The sequence below is a fragment of the Patella vulgata genome, chromosome 9 (assembly GCF_932274485.2).
Source record: "Patella vulgata chromosome 9, xgPatVulg1.2, whole genome shotgun sequence".
Taxonomy (NCBI): Eukaryota; Metazoa; Mollusca; class Gastropoda; family Patellidae; genus Patella; species Patella vulgata.
Window position 1 is genome coordinate 15,068,979 of NC_065887.2, and position 16,303 is coordinate 15,085,281.

At 34.7% G+C, this 16,303-nt stretch overlaps 1 protein-coding gene across 3 annotated transcripts in view; it reads left to right on the forward strand.

Moving 5' to 3' along the window:
* The window catches only part of LOC126807812 (kalirin), a 128,350-nt gene that overhangs the window by 97,900 nt on the left and 14,147 nt on the right, over window positions 1–16,303 (forward strand). For all 3 annotated transcript variants that reach the window (XR_007674178.1, XM_050532647.2, XM_050532648.2), the window contains exons 46-54: window positions 235–324; window positions 1,027–1,119; window positions 1,743–1,871; window positions 2,680–2,715; window positions 3,230–3,388; window positions 4,140–4,317; window positions 4,767–4,812; window positions 5,829–6,378; window positions 15,988–16,214. Coding sequence is in view for 2 of the 3 variants with exons in the window: in XM_050532647.2 (XP_050388604.1) it covers window positions 235–324; window positions 1,027–1,119; window positions 1,743–1,871; window positions 2,680–2,715; window positions 3,230–3,388; window positions 4,140–4,317; window positions 4,767–4,812; window positions 5,829–6,378; window positions 15,988–16,214 (1,508 nt within the window). In the remaining variant the exon portion in view is untranslated. The remainder of the gene's footprint in view (window positions 1–234; window positions 325–1,026; window positions 1,120–1,742; window positions 1,872–2,679; window positions 2,716–3,229; window positions 3,389–4,139; window positions 4,318–4,766; window positions 4,813–5,828; window positions 6,379–15,987; window positions 16,215–16,303) is intronic.

Sequence of the window (16,303 nt, forward strand, 5' to 3'; positions counted from 1 at the left end):
TGCATGTTTCAACAATATTTATGTAACCTGATATTGCTGTAGGAAGGATACTTCAAGACAATAAATAAAATAACATTGCTGTATAAAAGAGTCAAAATAAATCCAACAATTTCTTGTCCATAATATATCATAATTAATGTATTGGATGTTAAAACCATCTGTGTCATGGTCTCATAAATACACCAACTATATATACCAAGACATTATTTGTTATTGTTGTGTTTTATTTTTCAGGAAAGAAGGTTATATATGTATGTAAAATATTGTGAAAATAAGCCAAAATCTGAATATGTGGTAGCTGAATATATAGATACTTATTTTGAGGTGGGTATAATAAATAAATAATGGCTTTCTCTACCAAATAATATTATTGATGGTTTTATGTTATAGTATTCATTTATGTTCTCAATGCAGTGTTATTCTTCGGAGGGGAATCACGTGGCTAAGTGGGTAAGATGCTGGCTCGCTAGCCTGGAGGTCAGGTGTTCGATCCCTGCATTGGCCGAGAAAGTTCATCCAGATTTTCCGGCGTGGTTCCCCCTTGTCAGTGATGCAGGACGAAGAGCCTGACAAGGACAGCTGTCTAGTCATTCGGATGGGACGGAAAACCAAGGTCCCGTGTACACATTGGCGTGCATGTAAAAGATCCCTTGACAGTTGGAATTCGATATAAGAGTAGGTCGTAGTGCCGCTGTCCGGGCAAAATTTCCCTCATAGCACACTGTATGGTGTATGCCCGTCTTCATTAGCCCAGTTCGGAGCAGAACAGTAGGACGTTAAACCCCATTTCATTTCAGTTATTCTTCGGTGGGTGGGATGTTTGAGTGATCTAATTCATTTTAGATCATAAGGTCTGTCTTTGCATGGTGCCTGCCCGACCTTGTGGTGTTCTCCAGGTCCTCCGATTTCCTAATGCTGATAAGGATCCCTGTACAAAACGAATTATTGAAATAAAATTGTTCCATTTTACCTGGTATTTTTTGTAAAAATTGGTACATTGTTAAGATGTTTTGTTTTATTTTGTAGGAAATCCGACAAAAATTAGGTCATCGTTTAACATTATCAGATCTGCTGATTAAACCTGTACAAAGAATTATGAAATATCAGTTATTATTAAAGGTGAGTCTTTATCATCAGTAATTTCAGGTCTATGCCAGGTTCCCACTGTCGTGCGATGCGTTACAAATATGGTTGTCCCTATTAAGTCTACGTGTAGATACATTTGGATATGTTTCGATACGATCAACATGACTGCTACAACTGACTTCAATATATGATAAGACCTGATGGGTTCACCATGATTACTGCACCATGATTTCAATCGTGATACTTGGAACCTTGCATTATTGGCAGATTTTCAACAGAGATGGGTTTACATTCTTCCAAAATGTACCTTTTTTTTTCTGGATGTTTTTTAACTGTACCGTTTCTTTTTGTGTGTATTACGTCCTATATCGTAGAAATAAGGTTTAGGAAAAAAAGGTACAAAAAATAAATAGGTGTAGATTGGAAGAAGATAAAAATCATTGGTCATTTGATTATCTGTACAGAAATGGACAATTTCTTCCTAACTGGTTTCAGAATTTAGTCATCATGTACATTTTATTCCTGGATAAAAAATAGCATGAAACATAGTATATATATATATATATATACCCCTGTTCAACATTGAAGAAAATATATATAATACATGTTTCTGCTATGAACAATATTTAAGTTAAATTGTTTGTTTGTGCTTTTAGGATATATTAAAATATACAGAAAGAGCTGGTTTAGATGTAACTGATCTAAAGAAAGCTCAACGGGTTATGCGTGTTGTGCCAAAAGCTGCTAATGATATGATGCAAGTAGGAAGGTTACAAGGTTTTGATGTAAGTAAACTGAGTGATAAACAAACTATCACGGATTTCAGATTTGATTAACGCATGCACATTGGATTATAAGATCTTCATTGAGTCAAGTGGCGGTGGTTTCAATTCGCCGCTTGTACGTGACAAGGGGTAGGGTCGCCTGTCCAACTTGATGGGTTTTCTCCGGTTTTCTCCCACTGCTAGAGACCCCTATGTGCAAGCAAATTAAAAATGAAATAAAATTGAACCTTATGTTGGTCCCCAAATGACCAAGTTTGTGTTTTGTGGATGTTAAGCCTCATTTCTCTTTCTCTCTTTCTCATTCCTGTTGATAAAATAAATCTGGGTGATCGAGTGTTGTAATACGTGGACTTTAGATCATAAAATCATTCTTTTAGTCTTTAGATCCCAAACTTGTATATGACCTGTCCTGTCAAACATCATGGGTTATCGCCATATTTCTCTTTCTTAGCGGGCTGCTAAGTGGGTAAGACCCTGGCTCGCTAGCCTGGAGGTCGGGTGTTCGATTCCTGCATTGGCCGAGAAAGTTCATCCAGATTTTCCGGCGTGGTTCCCTCTTGTCAGTGATGCAGGACAAGGACAGCTGCCTAGTCCTTAGGATGATACGAAAAACCGAGGTCCCGTGTATACATTGGAATGCACGTAAAAGATCCCTTGGAATTTGGAATTTCCCTCATAGGACACTGTATGTCATATTGCCCGTCTTCATTAGCATAGGGCTGAAAGTTTTACAGAAATATAAAGCATCTATTTATATCTACAGTTTCGGTCACATCTTTATAATTCTTTTTAAAACATTTCTCTTCAGGGTAAAATAACTGCTCAAGGGAAATTACTACTTCAGGTAAGTTATGTCAATACTTCACTATATCTCTATTTTCATGATGGTTACATTTTCAACCTATTATGATTTGGCTATTTTTAACCAAAATATGCATTTACTTATCAAATTCAAAGACATTTCTCTTCTCAAAATGAGTATTTGTTGAAATCACTGTACATAGAGGTTTATTACAAGCTCTCGAAGTCTAGTTCTATCCAAGAATAGCCCTCAAATGAACCATTGACTTGGAAACAACTTATATTTCACAAAATTCCATTAATAGCATTTAACAAGAATATTCTTTGTTCATAAGCCTTGTACCAATTCTTGAATTTTGATATCTATTTTTGACTTTCCTGTAAAAGCCATAACAATTCCTTGAAATTTAGGTTCTATTCTTGATTTTCCTGTAAAGCCCAAAAGAATTCCTTGAGAAAATCTATAGAAAATCCTTGAATTTTGAGGTCTAAAAGTTGTGTATCAATCGAACCCCAGTATGTATGATTATCTAACGTTTCTCTATATTTGTTTTCAGGATACGTTATTAGTAGCCGAAGTTACACCTACTAGTCAACAAAAGTTTAAAGAAAGACGTGTTTTCTTGTTCGAACAAATCATCATATTTAGTGAAATGACTGAAAAACGAAAAGGCGATTTTTCTAATGCAAATTATGTGTTCAAAAATAGTGTTAAGGTGAGAAAACGTGTGCTTGATAATGTAGATAAAGTTCATCCATTTATTTGGTTTCAAGTGCTTGCACTTACGTTTTATCATTCGGCATAAAAGTATCAGCTCCAAATTGAATTTTGTAATGGAACTGTTTTGTTATCTGGATGTTTACAGTTTCTTGGTTAACCCTTTAACACTTGGTATATCTAACTGGAAGTTTTGTATGATCTAAGGAGCCCTACATGGGGTTGTCCATGGGCTATAGGGTTAATCCAGGTAAACTTAAAGATGGAATATTTTTACAACACACAACACAGATGGTAATATGTAACTATAATGTAGTCCACGAGCTAAAGGGTTAATCCAGATAAACATAAAGACCAGATATTACAACACAGATGATTTAACTATAATGTTGTTATATTTTTTGGGGCCCAAAACAATTTATCTTCCCACTTTATTTGTAGGGAAATTATATTTTCAGTTAAAAAATTATGTTTTTGTTGAGCAACTTAAAAACAATGCAAAATCAAAATGACTGTTATGAATATAATTTAATGCAAAATTATGCAAGATTTAGGGAAAGAGTTGGTCTTCCATCAAGTAACATTAGTCTGAGTGAAGTTATGAGTGTTTGAAGTTTTGAGAAGAAATAGCCATAAATACTCTCAGTTGATTATGGGCTTGTTATGAATAAATGTCTAAATAATAACTAATATAACATTTGAAGTCAGAAAATCTAATGGTAGTCCTTCTACTTTCATTTTCTCTACAGGTTAATAAAATGTCAATGACTAACTCTGTTGATAATGATCCTCTGCGGTTTATGCTGATTGATCGAACCCCAGGTTCCGATTTAAAGTTTTTAATACAAGCCATTTCAGAAGAAAATAAAGAAACATGGGTCAAAGAAATTCGAAGTATACTAGATATGCAGGGTGATTTTCTCAGAGGTGAGATGTTTGTCTAGATAGAATTGTTTAATCCCTGCGTTGGCCCAGAAAATTCTTCAGGATTTTCGGGCGTGGTTCCTACTTGTCAGTGGTGTAGGACCGATAGCCTGGCAAAGGACAACGTATAGTCGTTTGAATAGGACAAAAAAACGTCTGCACATTGGCGTGCACATTAAGATCCCTTGGCAGTTGGAATTCGATGAAAGAGTAGGCCATAGCGCCACTGTCTGGACAAAATTTGTTTCAGTAAATCATATAGTTTATTTAGTATGAAATCCGATTGATAGTGATTACCTCGCCTTTTGGTTGAGTCACAAAAATTGGCACAGTCTGTATTGGCTTGAAATTATAAAAGACTTGAGCTGCTCGGACTAAATTACCACTTAAAAGAATTAGGCAGGTTTTAGTAAAGAGCAAAATGTTCAAATGGGAATTGTTATATCTTTCAGCCCTGCAGTCACCCATAGCTTATCAAAAAGAATTGACCAAAGAACTGTAAGTATTATGTTATTTATGGCTTGTTCTATCTTTTTTTGACTGATGTTTGGTCCGGACATTTAAAATCAAAAACACTCAAATAAATAGCTATTCTTTGGATGTTGATGAAAGTGTCAAGCGACCAGTATGATAATATCTATAAGGCATCCATGATTTATCATATATAAATCTACACTTTTATCTAGTTATTGCATGTTAAGGTCTATTGCATGAAATTTTATAGCATTTACATTAGTGAGATCAAAAGAAATGAAAATCAAAGTTAATTACAAAATTTTGGACCAGAAACTGATCCCCAGAAACTACTCGTCTTGTTCTTCTTGCGGGCGATGCTCTTTAAAAAATGGTTCAGGCACCGTCAATGCAACTACAGTCGACATGAAGCTTGGCATGCTTGTTCATTGGACAATAATTGTGCATCGATAGACGGATGTCGATTTTTCACATGACATCACAATTCGAAGATGGCGGCAATGACGTATTGCTCGCTTCCTGGTTCATATTGCACTAAGCCAAACATTATAGCTTATGAACTCAGAATTTCCTTAATGCAATCTCTCGTAATTTTATTTACCCATATATATTATATACCTTTTGCTTTTGATTTTCTGCTTTCAAATCTTGTTTTTGTTGCAACTTTTTTTTCAAATTCCAAAAGAGCCTAATTCCCTCAAGTTCGTCCCCTGTCGATACTTTGGTCATAGATCAATAAATATTATTACTTCTAATAGTTCATGAAGAAAGAACTCTTCCCTTACAGATTCATTATATGACTTCATTTGGATAAATTATTTTGTGAAGTCTGTCAAAAACATTTGGTACTATTGGTACTACTTCAAAATTCAGTGCATTAGAATGCTGAAATCCTTTGACTATCTGAAAACAGAAATGGATTTATTTTGAAATAAGATTTTATTTATATCCAGTATTTATGCATGTGTTTATTCTGATTTCATTTGTTCTCTAACATTTAGTTATCCTTATCCTTAGCAATTGTTTACCATTTTTTGCAGCTCTGCACCTGAGTTTGGCAGTTTGCCTAGAGACTCTCAATTACGTAAAACACAGTCCCATCCTCAAACTAAAGGAGGGGCACCAGGGCCATCACCTCTTGCCGCCCAGGCAAAGTCCAAGCGTTCACAAGATACAAAAATTCAGGAACGGTGTAAATCAGTTCCAAATCCTCTTCCTGAAACTGTTGATGAGCAAGCTGAAGATCAAACATCTTGTCCAAACTCACCAACAGATACATCGAAAGACCTCAACAATGTCAAGCAGCTCAAAGCAGGATGCCAAAAGGCCACGCCTCCATCCTCCACCTCATCTGATGGACTAACTTCATGCTCAGATTCTCCAAAACCTAGAAAGACCATTTTTGAAGGATTCCGTAACACATTAAGAAAATCAAAAAATGATGTAACGGGCACAAAATCTCCTGAAGTGGCTTATGCAAATACAATGCCCGATTTACTGCAAGGAAATGACGTTGGATTAATATCAGGTGCAACATCTATTAGCAGATCTCAAACTTCAGATGACTCCTCCCAACACGATGTAGCTTCGGTAAGTGAGAAGCATTTGAATAGATGATGATCATCAGCTATATGATCGGATGGATTATTACCCTTTCTGTATTGTATGATGTGCGCTGGATTATAAGATTATAAACCAGTAGATTTCATTGACTGCTGCATGCAGCCACTTTTGCCATTTCCAATGATAATAATATAGATTCTTTTCTGAAACCGCCTGGGTGCTCTGACAACCACGTGCAGCTTGTCTGAGAAACTAGCTGATTTGCTCAGTGTTTGTGTGAGATTTATGATGACGTAAAAATTTAATTTACATATCAGATAATTCAATTAAAACGCAAAACATTTATCAATCAATAAAAAAAGTGATTTTGTGGTGGCAAAGAAATGCATGTTTCCAGGGAGAATAGGGAAATGTGGGGCATTCTTTGCTAGTTGTTTGGTCAAGTGATGTGTTTTTAAAAGACCTTTTTTGACATTTATTTAAGTGATATACTGCATGCTGGAGTTGACCAATCAGTGAATCTGACATAAAATGCTATGTCATGTGACTTGAGTTTAGTTTGGCAATAGCTACCAAATATGATTGGCTCTTGTTCAGTTTTATTTTTAGTTTCTGACTCTGGATTATTATGAGGAGAAATATGCATTATGTTTTGTTGAAAACTCTCTACGATACTTTCTTTTCAACAGATTTTTAACTAGACAGTGCATGTGCAAGAAGTTTGCTTGTAAACATTTTAACAGGAGTTGACCTTTCATATTTATTTTTATTTCATGTATATTGTAAGACTTTTAACGTAGAAATATTAAATTATTATGAAATAGTAAGTCTACGGCAGTTGTTACTGTAGTGGCTGTTATTTCTATCTTCAAAAGAAAGTGTTCAGACATTTTATACATACAGGCATTCAACACAACTGACTTAACATTTATTTGAAAAATAAATCATGTACGAGGTACATTAATTACTAATGCTGATGCTCTGCCCAGAGTACTGGTAATAATGATGAGATACTCAGAAGAAATAACAAAGTGAATTAAAAGTACACTAATAACATGTCTCACTTCCAGCTCTGAGCCTAAACTCTGACAATAATCTTTAGCTTCCATTTCATCATACATTTTAAATCATTCTCGAACAAAATTCTATATCAGAAAAAAAAGCACTTCATCATTTTTTTTTAAATTTGATCATTTACCATTCATTATTTAATTAGAAAGTCACACAGAAATATCAATATCTATGTCGTCTGTGTGACTATTCAAGGGATTTGGTCAATAATTTTAGAAATTGACCAATCACATCATATATCATTTAAATTTAGAAACTGACCAATCACATCAAATCTTGTTTAATTTTAGAAATTTGCCAACCACATCCAATCTTGTTTAATTTTAGAAATTTACCAACCACATCAAACCTTATTTAATTTTAGAAATTTACCAATCACACCAAACCGTATTTAATTTTAGAAATTTACCAACCACATCAAATCTTTTTGAATTTTAGAAATTTACCAATCACATCAAACCTTATTTAATTTTCGAAATTTACCAATCACATCAAATCGTTAATTTTCGAAATTTACTAACCACATCAAATCTTGTTTAATTTTATAAATTTACCAACCACATAAGATAATTTTAGAAGTTTATTTAATTTTTTATATGCAGTTAATCACACATCTTGTTTTATTTTGGATGAATGGTACTAAAATAGTTTTCAGGTTTAACTTGCACTCTAATCATCACTATTTAATGTCGGTTGGATTTATTAGATGGTTTAATTTGCATTCAATACTTTCCAAAAGCCCTTTTAATAAAAAAAAACAAAACATAATTTGAAAGGAGTAAAGCAAGACCATATTTATGTGACTTTTAAAAAGACTGAAAATTCAATCTATATTAGTATGGATTTCTTCAACTTGACAATATAGAATAAATTATATGTACATCTTCAACTACATTATTTTCGTCAATGGAGAAATAACCAGAATTGGTTAAATTGACACATGAATTACAAAACCAGAGGTTAATAAGTCAAAATGACCAGAGTTCCTCCCATACAAACTATTATTGAGTGGTTTTAATGATTTTTATAAACTGTGTTTATAATTTAGAGACTGTTTGAATCTTGCATAATTAGTTTTTATTTGAGCATAGATGCAGACTTGACAAACAAATGTTGCTGAATGACCAAAGAAATTCTTCTCTTGAAAAATAGGATCGACATGAATATGTACTGTACATATATTAGTAGATGGCTCTTTTGACTTTCTTCTAAATCTGGAAAATATTATCAGTTTGTATGATTCTTGAAGCATAATATAGATGAACATTTTTAGAAACGGTGTAGATTTAATATCAAAGTATCGTCATATTTCTATTCTTTTTAAAACATTATTTCATGTTTTCTTAGCATTATTTCTTTATTGAATGAAGGTTGAAAGCACCTAATAATCTAATGTATTAACAGAAAGAATACTGAAATATTTATATCGTTCTTAATCAGACAATTTTTATCTATCTGCTATTTATTTATTTAGAAGTTGTTAATATTCCGTTACGATTCCTTCTTGGCATTATGGTGATCAGATGCTAACGTCTCCACCGCTGTATTGTGAATGTGGGTGATCGACAATACAATTCGGATCAGATGTGGTTAGTACATGTTAAATCCCATTGAGAAAATTCCATTTAAAAATGATCACGTATATGTTACTGGCTTTCAATAAGAACTAAAAGTCCAATATGGAATCGTCCCAAGTTGGGAATTAAAAATCTTGAATATTCCTGAGATTATAAGGTTTTACGTTAAATAAAGCAGATAGATAAAAGTTCAAAGAAGATATTTTATTTCATTGGTCTATAATAATTTGTATATGAAATTATCTGCATCATCATAATATATATATATATGTACCGTATGTCCTTGTATGTATAAAAACTAGTCAACTTATTGAAACAAATTTGAATGACAATAAACTTTCTGAAGATATATCAAGTATTTATTTTATCATCTTATGTCTTGTGCATAATTTTATACACTGTGGCCTTGTTATTAAGATCATTTCTCCACTCCCAAATTTTATTGTAACTTGATAAACTTGTTCCCCTAACAAAAAAGAGAAGCTTTTTAAACCTTTTCAGAAAGATCAACAGAGTATTCTGTGGTTTGAATGAGTTTATGTATAATATGCATGAATTAACACATTTTACCACTAGACTGCACTTAATGATTTGTAAAATAATAAAATAACAGTGCTGTATTTATTTAAAAAAAAAAATACTGGTTTAAAAATTTTGAAGCCATTGGGAATAATTTAATCTTGAGATACATGTCAATATTTGATTTGTGTATTGAAACTAATTTTCTAAATTTTCTCAACTGTAAAATAAATCTACCAGTACATGTATAATCTAAGAACATTTAATATCCAGTTGATATTCATTGAGAAATGTCACCTGCCTACCCTCATGGGTTTTCTCTAGGTCTACCCTCTATTAAAGACCATTATGCGCAAGTAAATTATTGAAATGAAATTGTAACACATATTAGTATCAATCAAAATGGCCTAGTTTGTGTTGAGTGGACATTAAACAATATCTCTCTCTCTCTCTCTCTCTCTCTCTCTCTCTCTGGGGGGTTGGATGGCTGAATGGTTAGCGTGCGCGCGCTGTATCATAAAGTCTGTCATTGAGTCAACTGGCGTGGTTTCAAATCCCCGGTTGTACGTGGCAAGGAGTAGGGTCGCCTGTCCAACCTCGTGGGTTTTCTCCGGGTCCTCCGGTTTCCTCCCACTGCTAAAGACCCCTACGCGCAAGCGAATTATTGAAATAAAATTAAACCGTATGTTAGTCCCGAAATGACCTAGTTTGTGTCGAGTGGACATTAAACAATCTCTCTCTCTCTCTCTCTCTCTCTCTCTCTCTTTTGTCTCATCTATGACCTTACACCCCACCCCCCTCCAATTTCATTATTTGAAGGGTTAATTCAGATTTAAAAAGCTCTTACCCACTAATGGAGGATAATTGTTATGGAGAGATCTTTTAAATACTTCTGATTAAAAAGTATTATAAATTTCCCTTGCAAGTGTTGTGTTGTTTAAGTGAGCATTTCCCCGCCATATGAATTAATGCATACTGTTTCTCACTTCAATTACCAAGATTTATCTGCATCTTAAAAACTGGTAAAACAGCAAGTTTTAAAATTCTTGCAAAATGAAATGAAATGGGGTTTAACGTCCTACTGTTCTGCTCAAACCGGATTAATGAAGACGGATATATTCCATTCAGTGTGCTCTTGGAGAAATATTGCCCAACTGAAGTCAAAGTTCTTTTACGGGGCACACCAGCATGTACATGGGATTGCTGTTTTTCATCCCATCTGAACAATTAGGCATTGTACCTCGGAAGGACCTTCCTCCTGCACCACTGACAAGTGGAAACCATGACGGAAAAGCCTGAGAGATTTTCTTGGCTATCACTAGGATCGAACCCAGGACGTCTTGGTTAGAAAACCAGTGCCTTACCCACTGAGCCACCGTGGCTCGCAAAATTTTTAGGATGACTGACTATAATGTCATGGAATGGATTCTATTCCTGATTCTATAGATTTATTTATATGATTTTCATCATTCCCAATATGTGTTATATACATAACCAGAATGGCCTTAACCTTTAAAGAACTTGGTCAGGAGGTGTCAGTCCCAAAATGACCTAATAAAGACCCTACTTGAAGTGAACTTAAACTCTCTCTATCTCTCTTGATATGGAAATGCTTTATACCTTCTAGCAAAGGGCTTATGAGAACATTTCAGCCAATAGGATTAAAACCTCCCATCTCTTTACCCCACCCTGCTCCCCTTTCTTATTTTAACAAGGTTACAGTGTATTTTGATATAAGTAGTAGTAGATAGGTAAATAGTTTAGTTGTAGATTTAGATATAGTGCATGTTGTCATGGTTACAGGCTGGAGGTAACAAAGTGAAAAATTCAATACATACAAATAAGCATGATTAATTAGATGAATGAACATATTGTTAGATGAAGTTTGCAGCTAGTGTTTGCCAGAATTTTATCTTCAAATCTATTAGCAAAAGTTAATGGATTATTTAATAATACTCTTTGTTTAAGAACAGCTCAAGTTGAGGTCGAGGCATTGCCTTGAGATGGAATATTACACTCACAGTGCCCATAGCAATGCCATAAGTTTGTGTTTTGGTTTTTAAAACAGCCCAAAGAGGAGTTTACCGTGTATTTAGGAGTAATTTCGCAAAGAAAAAATGACCCCAGATCACAAATAATATCAATGGGGAAAATTGATGATAAAACCTAGAGTAATTAAAAGAGACTTGGTCCATCCGATTCAGTCCAACTAGTGTTATACAAATGAGTCACCAATGCGGATCATCCTTAATCCATGTTAATAAAATGTACCCTCAAGTTGATTATTTAACACTGTGGCACACAAACTGTGTTGGGGGGATTGGGTCTTCTAGTGGTTTAACGCTGGCATCTGGAATCATAAGGTCTGTCATTAAGTCAAGTGGCGTGGTTTTGTACATGACGAGGAGTAGGGTGACCTGTCCAACTTTGTGGGTTTTGTCCAGGTCCTGCGGTTTCCTCCCACTGTTAAAGACCCCTACACACAAGTGAATTTTTGAAATAAAATTGAACCATATGTTTGTCCCAAAATGACCTAGTTAGTTTCAAGTGGACGTTAAACCAAATTTCTCTCTCTCCCTCAAAACATTTTATTCGTCGGAAAACCACCCCATGCCGCGAGAATCTTATTTTTTATCAGCCGTGTTTATCACGTGACTTGATTGAGGAAGAATCCATTATCAGCTTGTATTGGTTGATAAGTCGCTGTCCATTATCAAAGCCTAAGTAAATTCCTGGATTATCCTCTGCCAACAGATCAACACGTAAGAAGCACTCCTTACGTCACTCAAAGAATACCTTCGCAATATTATTCTAGTAATATTGGGTGTCTCTACTTCCCATAAATATACCAAAATTACTACGCTTTTATTGAAAATAACTACCCAATAAATACTTGCGTAAGAATATATCTCCTATTAAGAAAATAAAATCAAAATATCCATGATAGATAATCTTCAGACTTTGATTAAATCCGATTAAAAGGAGGCCAATCAAAATATTTGAAACAAAATCTAATATTTTCTGGGAACTGCTAAAGATCCCAATGTGCAAGCGAATTAGTGAAATAAAATTGTACCATATGTTACACCCAAAATCACCTGGTCTGTGTTAGTGGACAGTCATTTATTATTTATTGGGCAATGGGTCTGTGTATCTTACCTGACTGGTTAACTTATTTTTGGAATTTAGAAATGAACTGAAATGCCCCAATATTAGAAGTTAAAAGTCATATAAACAGTGGTTAGTTTTATTAAAGCCACTTATCATCATTTGCATTTATATGACAATATATTATTGACATTAAAGACTGCATCATTTTAGCACTGTAGAATCCCTTGCAGACTATAATATTGTGGAAGTTGTATGACTCGCTAATAGAAATGACAGTCCAAAAATGGTTCAATTCCTTTCAATATTTATAAAGGTAGGACAAATTGAAAATTCCACTGATCAATGCTGCTCCATATGTAAAGAGACAGCTGCCATTCTTATTTGCTGTGAATCAAATTAGATCCAATTGATTACAAGTTGGGAGATTATCTAGCCTTGTAATTTTGATTTGTTTTCTTAATTAAATGTTAAGTAATCATTATTAGCAGGGATTCAGCTGTGAAAATTTTGATATTTTCCAAAAAATGCAAATTATGCATCATTACTTAACCAACAAATGATATTTTTAATTTCAAAATTATAAATAAGTACTTTATAATGCTTTTTGGACCAATGCCCATCCTGAAAACCCCCCTAAATCTATGGTGCTAATCTTTTTAGAGTGAATTTATAATAATGTAAAGATCTGATCAAACAACAGCACATTCTCAGTTAAGCCTGATGAGTTGAAATTAGAACGAAGCTAGTTGCTTACTAAGAGGAATCTGAGAAGATTGTCTGCCACTCAACAAATTCCTTGAACAAATCACAATCTTGTAATTTTCAAATGGTGCAATTGAAAAGTGTAATCTCTCTTAATAGATTGAGTGTATCTAAATTACTTCCTGTATTGTTAATGGCATACCTCTATCGTAATATCTCTTCATTATTCCCAACTTGAACTCGCTGTAAACTTCGTTTAACAAAGGATATTTATTACAAGTTATTCTCATTGACATGCTTTAAAGGAACTCAACAATCTTGTTCAAGGGTCGGTAAGGGGTGTGTGTGTTGGGTGGTCGAGTGGGCTAAAACTCAAGCTTTATATCATTTAGATCATAAGGTCTGTCATTGAGTCAAGTTGCGTGGTTTTGATACCAAGCTTTTGAATCACAAGCCAACGTGTAGGGTCACCTGTCCAATCTTGTGGATTTTCTATGTAACCGCATGTTTCCCCAGATTGCAAAAGACTCCTTTGCGCAAGCAAATTATTGAAATAAAATTGTATTATATGTTAGTCCCGAAATAACCCTGGTGTGCAAAAAAATGATTGAAATAGTTCCAAAATGCCTTGATTATTTTCAAGCAGACTTTAAACCCCATTTGCCTCTCTTTTTTTTTCTTTTTATTAGTATTCTATTCCTTTGCAAAATATAGACGACCTTGAATAAGACAGTTGAGTACCTTTAACATATCCAGTTCACAAGTACTTTATGTGTTATGCATCACAGAAGCATTACAGTAGCAATTAAAATCTTTATGGAAAACATATCGGCTCATTATAGGAAATGCATCTTGCTGAGTCCTAGTTGGGGGTTAAATAATTGAAACTATTCAGGCCTGGAAATATTGATTTTAATTCTATCTGACAAAATATCAGTCACTGTTGTCCCTCCCGGACATGTTTCAAAAATATCAATCCCCCCCCCCCCCCCCCAAAAGGCAAATTTGTACCAAACACAATGACAGGCACCAATATACTTGTGCCTGGCAAAGGCCTAAATTTGTGCCAGACTATGTCTATGCCTTATTTCCAGGCTTCAAACTATTCAACAATTTAGTAATACTTGTTGTTATATTTATTCCTCAGAATTGCTAGATCTTGTAAGGATTTATAATATAATACTGTTTTGTTTTCCATAAAGATTAATGGGGAAATGTACTTAAATAAGCATCATTCAAGTTGAACCAGAATTGCAGATTGCCAAAACCAATTAATTTTTGTGAGCAATTAGAGCTAACTCAGCCTGCTAACTCATTTAAAATTTGATTACCCTTAGTTTGTATGGTATGTGAAGGAAACGGGATAATCCTAAATTTTCCCATTCAAGGGTAATAAGATAAAATCAATCAGAAACATAATATCACCAGAAATATCCACAAAACTACAGATATTTGCTTCTTTAACATGGTGACATGACAGTCAATGGAGCCTACTTTAACATGGTGTCATGACAGTCAATGGAGCCTACTTTAACATTGTGTCATGACAGTCAATGGAGTCTACTTTAACATTGTGTCATGACAGTCAATGGAGTCTAACTGATTCAAAAAATATAGAACAGTACATGAATACAGCACACATTGCAAACTTTATAGTATTGGGTGGATATGAACTTTCAGGATTTTCAAAGCCTGGTACCATTTATCATTTGGATGGAATGACAAATCAAGGTACACATCAAGCAGCGGGGATGGGTGGTTGAGTGGTCTAGCAAGTGCTCTTTACATAGTAAGGTCTGACATTGAGTCTTGAGTTGTTATTTGATCGCAAGCTTGTACATGGCAAGGAGTTGGCTTGCCTGCCTAATCTCCTGAGTTGTCACTGAGGCCTCCAGTTTCCTCCCACTGCTACAGAAAAAAAAAAGTAATGGACTTACAGTGGCAAGTTGGTTACATTTGATGAACAAATTGGTTTTGTGAGATGGACAACTAATAGTTCACTTCCCTCACCTGGGGAAAGCAGGGGACTTTTCAAATGGGTTTGTCCTGTCTTTCCGTCATGCCTTTAGCAACACAATGAATCTGCTTCTAATTGAGGTAGATTTACTTCATTACCAGTAAGGGTGAGTGGTCGACTGGTTTTACTCATGCATTTAGATAAAAGTGACTGGGATTGAGTGAAATGCTGTGGTTTCTATCCCAAACTTGTATGTGACAAGAAGTAGGTTCACTTGCCCAACGTGATTGGTTTTCCCCAGGTCCTATGGTTTCCACGGGGGATTTCCACTGGTGGATCAAGATTCTACTTTACATTTACCTGTTAAAGCCAATTTTCCAGATTATATTTGGGACAGCTGAGTTGAGGGGAACAAGTGGTCTGACATGTATGCTTTAGATCATAAGGTCTGTCATTGATGTGATTTCGATCCCAAGCTTGTACGTGACAAAGATCTAGGGTCACCTGCCCAACCTCGTGAGTTTTCACCGGGTCCTCCACTTCCATCTCAGTGCACGCAATGGAATTATTGAAACAAAATTGTACCATATGTTATTCCCAAAATGACCTTGTTTATGGTGAGTGGATGTTAAACCTCATTCTCTCTATCCCTCTATCTGGTACAAGTTTTTGTATTTAAAACATGTAATTATTTTAAAGGTACAACATTTAGACGGATGTATAACTCAAGGTCGCATCATTTGCGATTATTTAGCAGTTAAAGAAGATGAAATATCTGTGAATCGGGGAGAAATTGTTCAAATCCTCGGAACCAACCAATATAACATGTTTTTAGTTCATCGACCAGCCAATAATCACTGTCCTGCAGCAGAAGGCTGGATACCAGGCCAAGTGTTAGGACCAAAGGAGGGAGATGGCAGTCTAAAGTAAATAAATTATAAGATACTACATTATTACAGATCAAGTTAAAGAGCTGCAAGCTGCGATGGGCTTATGTGACCATTGGTGACATTGT